Below are 14,965 nucleotides of genomic sequence, written 5' to 3'. Positions count from 1 at the left end.
CTCTACTAAAGTGAAACAAGAGGCGGTCCAGCACCACAGATGTATTTCCACTTCTCCAGATCTTCCTGAGTAAATAATATTATGTGTGCATGCATACTAAGTCGTTTCAGCTGTGTCTGACTCTTCACAACTCCATGGACTGCAGCCCACCAGGCTTCTCTGTCCATGGGGTTCTCCAGGCAAGAACACTGGAGTGGGTTGCTATGTACTTCTCCAAGGGATCTTCCCAACCTGGGAATCAAACCCGTGTCTCATGTCTCCTGCATTGGCAGGCGGGTTCTCTACCACTAGCGCCCCTGAGAAGACTGTGTACCTGAGACACAAAGGAAAAGCTGAACTGACAGTAACTGAGAATGTCTTTGCCTACTGGGGACTATCTAGTGAAAAGGCAAGATACTATTATCGCTGACTGACAGATGCTTAAGTCTGGATCATATCACCAATTGGAAAAGGAAAAAGAAAAGCAGACTAAAATCAAAAGATAACTGCTACTCTCATTTTAGAACAGATAATACACTAACTCAAATCCACAAGCCTACATGCGACAATTTGTGTTATTAAACAATATATTTCGTATTATCTATATTAACTCATGAACATATGAAGACACACCCACATCCACATGTTCATTCAGCTATCAAAAAAAATTTTAATAGTTGCTTTGAATACAAAAGAACCAAATCTGAACCTATCATTTTCAAAACATCTTCCTGTTAAAAAACCACACATAACTTATGATTCATTATCATATACTATAGATGTGTAAGAAAAAGAAAGTCAAGACGGTCCCGTATCAACATGTCAGCAGTGCTTTTATCCTCTGAGCAGTAGGATTAGAGGTGATTCTTACTTCTTTTCACAGATCTGGGTCTCCTAATTTTTTTTCCATGATGAGCACATATTAATTGTGTAACAAGAGTTGAAAACCAGCCTCCTGGTTTTTAAGAGCTTTCTTTACAGACATGGACAAAGTTCCGACATCCCACTTGCCATCATCAGCATACTTACATAATATGGTTCTGCCTCACGTTCAGTTATCTCATCCTGATACAGGGTGAAGCAAGTTGGAATTCGTCCAAACCACACATCTCGAAGCACATCTTTGTCATCTGTCATTCTTCCAGTGATGAAAGCAGTACATATAGGCTAAATTATTTTCAGCCAAAGCCAAACTGAAAATAAAATGAAGAGTACTGGTCTGATCCTTGTAAGAATAAACAAACGTGCTCCAAAACAAAGATTATAGGAAATCAAGAATGCCGTAAAGATTATTCCCTTCAAAAAACTAGATGATGGCATTCTTTAGAATGAATGCAAAAATCAGTACAACAAATTCCAAATGTGAAGCTATTATTTATTTAAAGAGATCAGGGAAGTAACCATTTCAGAATTACATATACAACTAACAAACCACAGCCAAAGTGAAACTATACTTGCAACATTCTCTCAAGCCCCAAGAAAGTACACTGCTTATCTAAAGTGAACTCTTCACTGTAACTTTTGTCTCAGTTTTCTCATCTATAAAATGGGAATAACAGCACTGACCATGTAAGAGATATGAAAATTAAATTCATACATGTAGAATACTTACAATAATGCCTATAACACAGTACTAGTAGTATAAGATGTATCTGTCATCATAATTTATAGAACCAACAAGAGCATGTCTCAAAAAAGGTTTAAAAGTCGCAAACTTCAAGAACTTAGAATAATCAAAAGCATTATCTAGTGTAAACTGGAATTAGTAAAGGAAAATACAGCCAAAAATTATGCAGTGAGCATTGCTAGCAACACTCTCGATAGAGTCACAGTTTGATCTGTGGCAGATGCTGAGGGCTTCACGATGATGATGACAATGACGATGAGGGTGATCATTTTTTAAAAACCTCAGGCATATCTGACTCCGCAACCCAATGGATTGTAGCCCACCAGGCTCCTCTGTCCATGGGGATTCTCCAGGCAAGAATACTGGACTGCGGAGCTATTCCCTTCTCCAAAGGATCTTCCAGACCCAGGGATAGGACCTGAGTCTCCTGCACTGCAGGCAGATTCTTTACTGTCTGAACCACCAGGGAAGCCCCTACAGGCATTGCCCAGAAGGTACTATTTACAGATCTGCTAAATATACCATGCACTTTCATGTCCTTTCCATAGCTGTGCTCATGCTGGTGGTTCCTAACCCTAAAGTAGCCTTCCCCACCTTGTCTTCAACTGGGACAGCCTTCCAGATCCTGCTCAAAACAGCCTTTCTTCTATGCATGAATCAGGCAGAACCTCACTGCACCTTTACTTTTCCTCTACTGCAGCAGGATTTTCAATCTCGTATTCTTTCCACCATACCATATTAACTGCCAAACATCCCTTTCAACTCCAAAATGTCCATGGTTATACTTAAATGTTACTTTGTGAGTGCTTTCATAGGGAGGAGGGGAAGAAGTTAAATATTAACAGAACTTACAGTGTTCAGGAAGAATTTTAAAAGATACTGAACTTGAAGAATGGGTAAAATATGGACAGAAGAAAAGAAGACAAATAATCAATACAGCATCAGCAAAGACAGGAAGTGGCAGGAGCAATATATGAGCCAACTTTTTAGGAAACATATTGGGAACAGCAGTAGACAATGAAAGAGCTGACACTGTGACGTGGTCTACTACCACACATGATTTTAAGCAAGTGACTTTACTTCACTAAGTCTCAATTTCCTTAACTGTAAAAGTTACCAGGGTTGTTCTAGAGAAAAAAAATCTATAAAGTATGTGACATGGTACTGGACACAGTAAGTGCTGAGACATAAAAGCAATTATTATTCCTTTAATGTCAAATTTGTAAATATATAATGTAACTGGATCATGAAAGTGAAGTGAAAGTGAAAGTGAAGTCGCGTCTGACTCTTTGCAACCCCATGGACTGTAACCTACCAGGCTCCCCTGTCCATGGGATTTTCCAGGCAAGAGTACTGGAGTGGATTGTCATTTCCTTCTCCAGGGGATCTTCCCAACCCAGGGATTGAACCTGGGTCTCCCACACTGTAGACAGACACTTTACTATCTGAGCCAACTAGATCATGAAGTATACCAAATAGATAACTGTAGGTTTTCAATTCTATCCAACAAGCTGTGAGGTTCTATAACGGTGAAATAAAAACAGTTATCTGGTATAGTCAGAACTATGGCTTTTCCAGTAGTCACGTACAGATGTGACAGTTGTACATAAAAAAGGCTGAGAGCTGAAGAACTGATGCTTTTGAACTGCGGTGCTAGAGAAGACTCGTGAGAGTCCCTTGGACTGCAAGGAGATCAAACCAGTCAATCCTAAAGGAAATGAACCCTGACTATTCATTGGAAAAACTGATGCTGAAGTTCCAGTACTTTGACTACCTGATGGCAAGAAAAGACCCCGATGCTGGGAAAGATTGAGGGCGAGAGGAAAAGGAAGTGACAGAGGATGAGATGGTTGGATGACATCACTGACTCAATGGATGAGAGTTTGAGCAAACTCAGGGAAATAGTGAAGGACAGGGAAGCCTGGCATGCTGCAGTTCACGGGGTTGCAAAGAGCTGGACATGACTTCGCAAATGAACAGCAACAACAAACCTGGTGGCAGTGCACAGAAGGCACAAAAGGAGATCTGAGTCAGAGAAAGGATAGCCAGGAAGCAACGTCTGCAACTAAGGCAGAAAATAATGACTGCCTGACCTAGACTGGTAGCAGTGGACTGAAAACAGATAGGAGGCTTTTCCAATGAAGAACAGAAGCTGGTAAAATGACTGGCTGAGGGATAAAGACAAGGACTGAAAAGATTTAAATGCTTACAGCAGGCAACAGAGTAAGGTAGTTACAGAGGTTTTGAAACTGGACTGACATGGGTTTCAACCCTGACTTCCTCATATAAGCTGTGAGTCCTTGGACAACAAACCTGACATCTCCAAACCTCATATCTGTAAACTGAAGATAATTCTAATGTCACAGGTTGCTCTGTGTTTAGCACCTAGTAACCAACAACTGGAAAAATGGAATATGTATTTAATTCCATGGCCCCTCTGCTTGCATCTTTGCCCCTTCTCTTGGCGAATTCTTAATCCTCTTTTAAGAGTGAACCTAACATCAGTTTCTTGAGAAGCCTTCCACTAAGCAAACTACAATCTAATTACTTATTATTTATCTTTATTGTTATATGGTATAACAACACACTGCAGTTATGTTTATCTTATCTGACTCTTGCCCCTCCCAAAACTGAACTGTGAATTCCTGGACAGCAGAAATTGAGTCATATATACCTTTGTATCAGGGAGGGTAGCACAATTAGCACATAGTAGGTTCTGGAATTTTTGTTAAACACTGGAAAATATATAAATAAATAAAATACATAAACCCCAAGGTTACCCTAGCTATTGAAGAAACTTCTCCACCTAAACTCTTTCCTAAATTGGTACAATCACACTTTAAATTCAGTGAATTTTATCATTTTAGAAAAACATTTTTCCCTCTCATACATACACAATGATATCAAACCATGCATCCAACTTGAAGGTAACATTTTCGAAGAACAGAAATCTCAGACCATGATACAGTCTACTAGAAATAAGCTTTTTTAGGGCAATGACTACTACCTGACTGCTGCTGTATTTTCTGCATCTAATTCACAGCCTGGAAAAATGGTAGGTGTGTCCAAAGAAAAACACTTAGCAAACAGTATAGTGAGTATAAGAATGTAACGCACAATTAACCATCCCTTTTACAAACCAAGAACGGCTAACCTACTACCTGAAGCTGTTTTTTTGCTGACAAAATCCCCAACTATCCACAAATTACTTAAAATATCAAATACCTACTACTAGTAAATTTGTAAACATCTAAAAATCTGCTGGCTGGTCTCCCTTTAAAATCGGAAGTGGGCTCTGGGTACAGCCCAGGGTTCTCAAGTTTCCCTAGTCCATTTATTCTTCCACTGTCCCAGATCAACTCTCTCGTCTCAACTTTTCACATCTCCTTCCTTACTCTCTTTCAGCTAAAGACTTGGCTTTTTAACTATTTCCTTCTATCTGGTTACTAAGGATCACTAGTTTTGAACAGGGGTTTTAATGAACAGGCCAACCCCCATCCTGGGGGATATAGTCTGTAACTCACCCCAACCTCCAAATGTTGAAATGTCCTGAAGTCCTTGAACCCTGCCTTTGGAGATCTCTTAGGGTTTTAAAAATCATTTACACATTAGCAATTCCCACATTCACATCTTCAACCTAGACTTCTCTTCTGAACTCTGGTTCCACATACACTACTGTATACTGACATTTCCTTTGGAAATTCAGCAAGTGCCAAACAGAAGATGATTTCAGATCTCCCTCTCTCCTCTTCCTAGTACTCTGTGATCCTCCCCAAACCACTAAGCGGTAACTCCATTCTTTAGTTGCTCAGGCCTTAAATCTGGGAGTCAACCATGAGCCCTCTTCACAGCTGACCAGCTCTAGCTTAGACACCAGTCTAGAACCTGGCTATGTCTCACCGCCTCCACTATTACCACACTGATCCAAGTCACTGTAACCTTTAACTCAGATAAATGTCACAGTCTACCAACAGAGGTCTCAACATTTCTGCAGAGAGATAACATAATCAGAAAAAAAAAAAAATTTAAAACACAAGTCAGATGAGTTCACTCCTTTATTCAAAATTTGTGTTGTTTAGTCCCTCAGTCGTATCTGACTCTTTCGCAACCCCATGGACTGTAGCCCTCCAGGCTCCTTTGTCCTTGGAATTCTCCAGGCAACAGTACTGGAGTGGGTAGACATTCCCTTGTCCAGGGGATCTTCCTGAACCAGAGATCCACACTGCAGGTGGATTTTTTTTTACCACTGAGTCACCTGGGAAGCCACTCAAAACCAGACCATCTCATTCAAAGTAAAAAGTAAAAGTGTTTAAAAAAAAAAAAAGTATTACCAGGCCCTTATATGACCTGGGGCTTCCCTGGTAGCTCAGTAGGTAAAGAATCTGCCTGCAGTTCAGGAGACCTAGGTTCGATTTCTGGATCAGGAAGATCCCCTGGAGAAGGGAATGGCAACCCACTCCAGTATTCTTGCCTGGAGAATCCCATGGACAGAGGAGCCTGGTGGGCTACAGTTCATGGGGTTGCAAAGAATCGGACACCAGACTGAGCAACTAACATTAACTACCTACTCTGACCTGCTTATCTACATCTCTCTCCAACTTGCTCCCCCGGTGGAGCCAAACTAGCTGATATGCTCCTGCCTCAGGGACTCTGGCTGTTCTCTTGGTCTTTTCCACTACATCTACATAGCACCCTTCCTTATCATTACTAGGTTTCTGCTCAAATGTCATCTTCTCTTAGGCCACCACTGTAACTTCCTACACATGACACCAGCATGTCCCATTCCCCTTCATTATTTTTTCTCCACAGCACTTTTCACCACTCCACTTCACATATAATTAACTTTTAAATTAATGTCTCCCCACCCCAAACCTCAAAGTGAACTTCATGACGGCAGCGATTTTTATCGTCTTCTTCACTGTTTATTGTTTTGTTTATTTTTTGTTCAGTGCCTGGCACATAACTGGCACTTCGTATCTGTTAAATTAATAAAGTGAGTCTACACTTGAAGCTTGTACATTATTCTAAAATCTCTTATCCATATAGTATCATTCTGTTCGTTTTTCCCCAATTTTAATCAGCATACCATGGTGGATCAAAGAACACGGTCAAATCCAATATAAAATCCTAAACTTTCCCCCAACTGCTGCCCTTAGCCCAACATGTTTACTTTCAAATTCAAAATTCAATCAACAACTCCCTTTATGGAAATCACAAAATAATTCGGTTCAGACCCAAGTACACACAGTCCCCAAAACTCTGAAATTTATCAAGTAAATTCTAGAAGGCTTTAGAACCAGTGCCGTTTGACAGCCTCTGGGTTCTGATTCTTGCTAAAAACATGTTGTGCCTCCACACCCTTCAGAAAAATCTAGAACCAATCCAGTTTCCCTAAGCTCCTCAACTTCAGATGTGACTTGAAAATAATCCAAAGTATAATTAAAGTATATGAAAGTGCTTTGCCAACGGGAAATTGATTTTTGGGGGCACTAAATATTATTAAAATGAGACTTAATGAATGCTTTGAGGAGATAAACTGGGGAAAACTCCACCGATTTCGGATAGAATCGAACTGCCTATGAAATATCTACGATCTAAATAACTACTCCACGAAAAATGCAGGTCCTGAACTAAACTCTAGAGCCTGTGATGAGACTCAGGCTTCCTACCTTAGAAAGGAACGGACGTATTCCCTCCAGAGATCACACAGGCTACACCCTCCCAGCTGGCGCTAGGGCTCCGGGGGCGGCGCCTGGGCAACGCCACCTTCCTCGGAGGAACCACCTTCACCCGCCACCACCGCCCGGGGGAGCGCTCCTCTCAATGCACACGCCCCTCGTTTTTACCACACCTACCTGGCACTTCCCCAACCCTCTTCCTGCGGGCATTTCCTCACACTGGGGTGACAGACACACACATACCCTACTAGAAGCGCCGGCTTCTCCTCCGGCTTCCTGCACAGGTGAAGACGCTGGGCGGAGGAGAGAGCCCAACACACTATCCCGCCGAGATGCACCAGCCGGGAGTCCCGATGGCCCGCGCAGCCGCAGAAGGCACCTGCGCGGAGGTCGGAGTAGAGCCCAGCTACACTTCCGCCCTCCGGTATCCAGCAAAGACGGCCCCCAGCGCCGCGGAGCCCTGAAAGCCCACCGCAAGTCCAGTCACCCTCGGCGCCCGGAGATGACGTCACGAGACCCCACGTGGCCCGCACTCCGCCCCCCGAGTTCGGCCCAACCCTGCACCGAGGCTGGAGCCAGACTTGAGCATGCGCAGACCGAGCGGTCAAACCCCTGGCAAGTTCACAGATGCTCTGCTGGCTTGTCTGCGCTTTTGGCAGTCATTGGTATTTAAGAAGGTTATAACAGTTCTGTGAGAGCAGAGACTTTTACAAATACGGAGACACTGCCTCCCTGGAGCTTGATCGCGGCTTCTGTCTCCTGGCTTCCCACAGTAAAATTAATAAAACGTTGGTCTTCAAAGTGTTTTCATATCTGTTTTCTCATCTTCACTTTGTCAGAGCCACAGCATGAATTAACAGTTATTTAACAATAAAATACCTGAATACTGAAGCCCTCCATCCATCCAATTGTATATACCTTTGTCTTCCTGTTGGTTAAAATAACAAGCAATTAGTAAACTTACTCTTAAAAGCTGTTGGCATTGGATCTATATAGAAGCCTTACCAGACATTTGAAGTTAGTCTTTTAATTACACATTCCATCAAAATATTATTCTATGCATACCGAGTAAATACTACTTTATCGTTCCTGATAATTGGGAAGATTAGGAAAATCCTAGTATTAGCCACAGGATACTTTTAAATTAAAAGAAGAATCTTCTTAGGGGCTGTTGTCTATAGTTTAATGATTTATTAGTGGTGAATCACACCTTATTGGTGGGTCATCAAATCAACTTTGTGGGTCCTGACTAGCATTTTTTTAAGTGAAAAAAATTAGAAAATATCAGCATGCTTCACACACGGATGCAGGTCAAGAAGCGACAGTTAGAACTAGATATGGAACAACTGACTGGTTCAAAATTGGGAAAGGAGTGTGACAAGCTTGTATACTGTCACCCAGCTTATTAAACTTCTGTGCAGAGTACATCATGTGAAGTGCTGGGTTGGATGAATCACTAACTGGAATCAAGTTTGCCTGGAGACTATCAACAACCTCAGGTATGCAGATAATGCCTCTCCAATGGCAGAAAGTGAAGAGGAACTAAAGGGCTTCTTGATGAAGGTGGAAAAGGAGAGTGAAAAAGCTGGCTTAAAACTCAACATTCGAAAAACTAAGATCATGGCACCTGGTCCAGTCACTTTATGGCAAATAGAAGGGGGAAAAGCGGCAGCAGTGACAGATTTTGTTTTCTTGGGCTCCCAAATCACTGCAGATGGTGACTGCAACCATGAAATTAAAAGACGCTTGCTCCTTGGAAGGAAAACTGAAAAAAACTAGAGAGCATATTTAAAAGCTGAGACATCGCAAAGGTCCACATAGTCAAAGCTATGGTTTTTTTCAGTAGTCCTGTATGGATGTGAGACTTGGACCATAAAAAAGGCTGAGCAGCCAAGAATAGATGTTTTCAAATTGTGGTGCTGGAGAAGACTCTTGAGAGTCCCTTCGACATCAAGGAGATCAAACCAGTCAATCCTAAAGGAAATCAATCCTGAATATTTATTGGAAGGACTTATGCTGAAGCTCCAATGCTGTGGCCACCTGAAGTGAAGAAACAACTCACTGAAAAAGACTCTGATGCTGGGAAAGACTGAAGGCAAAAGGAGAAGGGGACAGCAGAGGATGAGATGGTTAGATAGTTTCACCAACTCGATGGGCATGATGAGTCCATTTGGTAGACTCATGAATTTGAGCAAACTCAGGGAGATAGGAAAGGACAGGGGAGCCTGGAGTGCTGCAGTTCATGGAGTCACAGAGTCAGACAGAACATCGACTAAACAACAACATGTTAAGGTACATATTGTTTCCTGAAATTTTTATTTTAATACATATGTGGTATACACTGGATAGGGCTTCCCTGCTGGCTTAGAGGTTAAAGCATCTGCCTGGAATGCGGGAGACCCAGGTTCGATCCCTGGGTTGGGAAGATCCCCTGGAGAAGGAAATGGCAACCCACCCCAGTACTCTTGCCTGGAGAATCCCACAGAGGGAGGAGCCTGGTAGGCTATAGTCCATGGGGTCGCAAAGAGTTGGACACGACTGAGAAACTTCACACCGTCACACACCATACACTGGATAGGAATGTGAAATACATTTCTTGATATGGGTAGCAGTCAAAAAAATTTGAAAGTCACAGTCCAGTCCACTCAACATAATCAATGCGGAAATCCTCTCTATGCATCCTCAACAGACAACCATTGGCCTCTATAAAAAAGTTCTTGGGATAAAGTTGCCCTTCCTTCCCAATGGTAGCCAAAACTAAATGGAATTTACTCTGAAGTGTATCCAAAATATTAATGAATGGATAGAGGGATGGATATATGGATAAATATTTGATAATGCAGGTATGCTGCTGCTGCTGCTGCTAAGTTACTTCCATCATGTCCGACTGTGCAACCCCATAGATGGAAGCCCACCAGGCTCCCCCATCCCCAGGATTCTCCAGGCAAGAACACTGGAGTGGGTTGCCATTTCCTTCTCCAATGCATGAAAGTGAAAAGTGAAAGGGAAGTCGCTCAGTAGTGTCCGACTCTTAGCGACCCCATGGACTACAGCCTACCAGGCTCCTCCATCCATGGTATTTTCCAGGCAAGAGTACTATAGTAAAATGTTAATGGTAGAATCTATGTAGTAGAATGGTAGAATCTAGTATTTGGGTGTTCACTATAAACTCCTTTCAACTTTGCTGTTATGCTTGAAATTTTTCCTGGTAAAATGTTGAGGGGGAGGGGAGAAACTGTGTTTGGAGAACCCTAATAGGTGGAGAGTTATTAAACTGAACTAAAATCCAGCTTCTTACACGTTTAGGAATTGATCCTGATTACTTCCTTCCTCCCCTTGTGCCTCCTCTACTCCACTTACAGCCTACAGCACACATAGCTAACCTTTGTCCTAACAGCATTTCAGCTATGTAAAGGTAGCTCTCATACCTCATAACCCACTCAGTATAATACTGTCAGTTCTTTCAGCCACTCTTCACATGACATATCTCCCTTCTAGATAACTCCAGTTGTTGGACTCTTTCCCATCTCATGATTATGATCCCTGAGCAAAAATTTGGACATAAGAAGAATTTTATATTTGTTCTTTGTCATTTCCATCATTAACATTATGTCTTCCCTCTTGGTCAGTAGCCCTGCATCTTTTTAATTTTTTTTTCAATGAACATAACTTTTAAGAAGCCCTTTCTGGTTGGCCTTACCATTTCTCCCAAGCTTCAGTGCATTCGGAGTGACCCTCAGGCAACCTTGTGTGAATTGACTTATCAACCTCCATTCACCAAAGGGGAGTACACAAGTCCTCTTAAAATTCTGGGTTCAAAGGAGAGACTCACAGAAGTCTGTCAACAATATGATTTATTTTCTTCTCACTATACTAGTTTGCAGTTGTAAAGACTTTTATTTTTGCATGCATTACAACTTGTAGGACTCAAAGTTGTGGGATCACAACTTTATTTGCTCTATATTTACTTAAATCTGCCTTCCTGAACTCTAAGGTGTCTCTACTAACCCCATGAACTCTAACATGCCATTACAACCTGATCTCAAGTTCCCATCTACTCTCTTTCCTCTCCAGCCTACAAGTTTTATAAGTTGTTGTTGTTCAGTCAATAAATCGTGTCCAGCTCTTTGTGACCCCAGGGACTGCCACACACCAGGCTTCCCGGTCCTTCACTATCTCCCGGAGTTAGCTCAAACTCATGTCCATTGAGTTGATGATGACATCTAACCATCTCATCCTCTGTCAAGTTAGTGAACCCAAATTTGATTCTTCTACTTCAGTTCTAACGCCTCTGATTGCATGCCAACCAATTAACCTGTCTTCCAATTCCCCTCACTACTGGTTTCTTCCTTCTGCCCATAACTATGCTTCAACCATTCTCCCATCCTACTGAAATCCTTCCTTCAACCATCATCACTTCTTACCTACACTATTGGGCTAGCCTGCTAACTGGTCTCCATGCTGCCAGTCTTTCTCCGTTTACCCCAGGAGCCAACTATCTTCGATTTAGATTTCAACCAGAGTGGATTCTCTGAAATGAATTCTTACCATATAATTCAGATGCCTCACTCGTTCCTTCTGAACAGATTTCTAGTTTCTCAGCATGATCAACAAGGCCCTCTATGACTGGCTTTTCCCTTTTTTCTAGCCTTATTTCCTAATGTTCCCTGCCAAGCACTTTAAATTACAATGGTATCAAAGTCTGGCAGCTCTTTGTACTCAGGTTAACATGTTTGCGTTCCCACTGTGCCTGCTGCCTAAAATGCTGTCCCCACCAGACCCATTGTTGTATCCCTTTTCCCCACTTCAAATATAGCACGCATTTCACAAGACAGTTCAGGTGATAGAAAGTTTTCTCTGATCCACTTAATCTAGGTGAGGTGCGCTTCAACATTTCCTCAATCATTTTTTTCAAATCCCTAATGTCAGCACAATGCCTGTCATTCAGTAAATACGGAAATAAAATAAGCAGAACATGAGCTTTCTTCTATGATTCCCATCACTTTCCCCTTAGGAACTAAATTCTTTCTCATGGCCTAGAGTTTAGGTAGAAAGTGATTTCCTTTATTACTTTGTCAATTTCCAAATGATCAACAAGGAAAGCTGAAAGTGATTGAGATACTCTGTTGTTAGTGGAGTGGGAGTCCCACAGTGGCCTGTGAATCAGGGTCTCCATCACTGCTCCCTCCTGTCTTGGTGCCAGTTGTGTAGTCTGCTTGCAGAAGGCGCTTTTGCTTCTTCCGTATGGTCTCCAGCTCTGCAGTGTATGCCCAGAACACAATCATATGTCTGTTCTCCCAACCTTTAATCTTTACTCTAGCAATACCCCTCAGCTGGTGCTACAATGGAAACTCCTAGAAAGCAGGGATGAATATGAATCTGCATCTATGAACAAATGCAAATGAGTCCTACAGGTGGGCTCTGGACCACTGATTTGACATCATGATGTACTCTAACCTGTTTTGGGATACACACTGTGATGCTATGCATATGCTAGTTTAAGCTTCATTGAAATGGCAACCCACTCCAGTGTTCTTGCCTGGAGAATCCCACGGACGAGGGAGCCTGGTGGGCTGCTGTCTATGGGGTCACACAGAGTCGGACATGACTGAAGTGACTTAGAAGCAGCAGCAGCATTGTTGCCCAAACTGAGAATGCCATACTCCAGAAGTGTCAAGGTACCAACACATCAGAAAGACCACACTCCAGAAGCAGCTGTTGCCAAGAACATCTGTCATCCCTCCACAGTCCTGATCCATACCACATGGCCTGCTAATTAGCATAGTGCTGTCAGAAACAGGTTTTTATTTTTGGCTCCTCAAAAGTAAGATAAATGTTAGAAATGAGATCTCATTTATGCAATTAGCAATATTTAAGATATGTGGATTGACTAAAACATTTTAGAGATTCTTGCCACCCTTGAAGGAACAAAGTGTGGGAATCCATGAAGCCTGCAGCTTGATCCCTGCAGCTTGATTTTGTCTTCTATGGAGATTACAGAATTCAGCCACAGGAAGGATGTTAAAGCTGCCTCAAGATTAGATTTTTCAGAACAAAGTGCTGAGAGCACCGTAAAGGGCAGAGAGTTGGGATCTTACATAGCTTATACAGCCGGTTGTATTAATGAGTGTCTGTGGGTGCACTGGAATCTGATCTAAAATTGACTTTCATTATAATCCCATATCCAGATTATGGGAAATGATTAATCCTCACCAGCCTCAACTTCTTTAGTAGCTATGTTTATTTATGGAAAAAAAAACCTAACAGTTATACATGATCAAATTAATCTTGGTCAGTAAGGAAGAGTGGCAGATATCCACTCTGTCCCTGAAAATGTTTCTTTATTTTAAAAAAAGTTATTTATTTATATGGTCTTAATTTCGGCATGTTCACTGGGGGTGTAGTGTCTTAGCCACCAGACCACCATGGAAGCCCCTAAAATGTTTCTTAAATTCTAAAAAAAAAAAGGTAATGCTTTAAAAAAATTTGGATTTCTGGCTTCTTCTGGAATCTGGAAACCCTGGGCCCGCATTCTCACATGGCACCCGAGTGCTAGAGTCGAGATATAGTTGCCCCCTTTCAGACTGGGAGTGACCTCGCCAGTGTCCACTGTCCCCATGCTATCACTCTACCTCAGTTGAACATAAATATTTATGTTGAACAAAAGACGAAAACAACCAGGCCAGAATGCATTAGACTGAATAATTTAACACACATTGTGATCATATTTATGGTTCTAAGTTTTTGTTGTTGTTCACTTGCTAAGCTGTGTCCAACTCTTTGTGACCCCATGGACTGCAACACACCGGGCTTCCCTGTCTTTCACTGTTTCCCAGAGTTTGCTCAAATTCATGTCCATTGAGTTAGTGATGCTATCTAACCATCTCATCCTCTGCTTCCCGCCTCTCCCTGCTTCAGGGTCTTTTTCAATGAGTTGGCTCTATACATCAGGTGGCCAATGTGTTGGAGCTTCAGCTTCAGCTTGAGCATCTAAGTTTTTACCTTTAGAAAATTCTAAGGACACATGCTTGGAAGTTGGGAAAGTATCACTATATAATATTTGTTCCTATGAGATGAGAGAACATTTGGAGGATTCAAATATTACTGTGAGACTTTCAGAGCTCAACAATCATAGGCAGTCCATTTGTGTCCATTCAGCTGGCATTCTAAAATGAATCCAGGAACTGGGCAGAGAGACTCCTTTAACTTTAGTGATAGCTTTTCCTTCACTGTGACAAATTTTCATTCAGTCATTTAAACATTTCTTGAGTTCACATAATTAGGTGCTTGGTAAAGTGAAAATAACTCTTAAGCAACAGCAAAGGAACCCCTCAAATTTCAATACATGAATATATTATTATACTTTAAAATCGCAAGTTGGATCAGTTTTCCTATGATTACCATGTCAACTATTTAGTACCAGATGTAATTCCATTGCTTCAGATAAAATGTGGGTTTCTGTTGAAACTATTATAAGACTATGATTCTAGTTAGTACTATCTACTCGCCTACACAGATTCTGTAGGAGTAAATAAAAACAACATGCCAAATATTATTTGGAAACATATATACATTCATAACTAGTATGCATTTGTGTTTTAATTTTTGGTCTCCTCAATTAACATTATTCTTAAAAAATCTTTGAATTAGATTATGTGATGGTTCCTATAGGAATATTTCT

General features: G+C 41.6%; 1 protein-coding gene and 1 non-coding gene across 5 annotated transcripts in view; one reads left to right on the top strand and one right to left on the bottom strand.

Annotated features, from left to right (window-relative positions):
* The window catches only part of ATG5 (autophagy related 5), a 133,958-nt gene extending 126,076 nt beyond the window's left edge, over window positions 1-7,882 (bottom strand). For 2 of the 4 annotated variants that reach the window (XM_069598250.1, XM_069598251.1), the window contains exons 1-2: window positions 7,528-7,827; window positions 1,009-1,172 (exon numbers count right to left, since the gene is read on the bottom strand). In XM_069598250.1, coding sequence (XP_069454351.1) covers window positions 1,009-1,116 — 108 coding nt within the window. In that variant the 5' untranslated portion in view covers window positions 1,117-1,172; window positions 7,528-7,827. Of the gene's footprint in view, window positions 1-1,008; window positions 1,173-7,461 lie in introns of all 4 variants that reach the window. The other 2 variants (XM_069598248.1, XM_069598249.1) reach the window with 2 other exon arrangements.
* A 1,755-nt stretch (window positions 7,883-9,637) lies between these two features.
* TRNAS-GGA (transfer RNA serine (anticodon GGA)) lies at window positions 9,638-9,709 on the top strand. The gene has a single exon. It is a non-coding gene; the product is annotated as a tRNA-Ser (tRNA).
* The last annotated feature ends 5,256 nt before the right edge of the window (window positions 9,710-14,965 follow it).

The sequence above is a fragment of the Ovis canadensis genome, chromosome 8 (assembly GCF_042477335.2).
Source record: "Ovis canadensis isolate MfBH-ARS-UI-01 breed Bighorn chromosome 8, ARS-UI_OviCan_v2, whole genome shotgun sequence".
NCBI classification, from domain to species: domain Eukaryota; kingdom Metazoa; phylum Chordata; class Mammalia; order Artiodactyla; family Bovidae; genus Ovis; species Ovis canadensis.
This window is presented reverse-complemented; position numbering and strand designations above follow the sequence as displayed.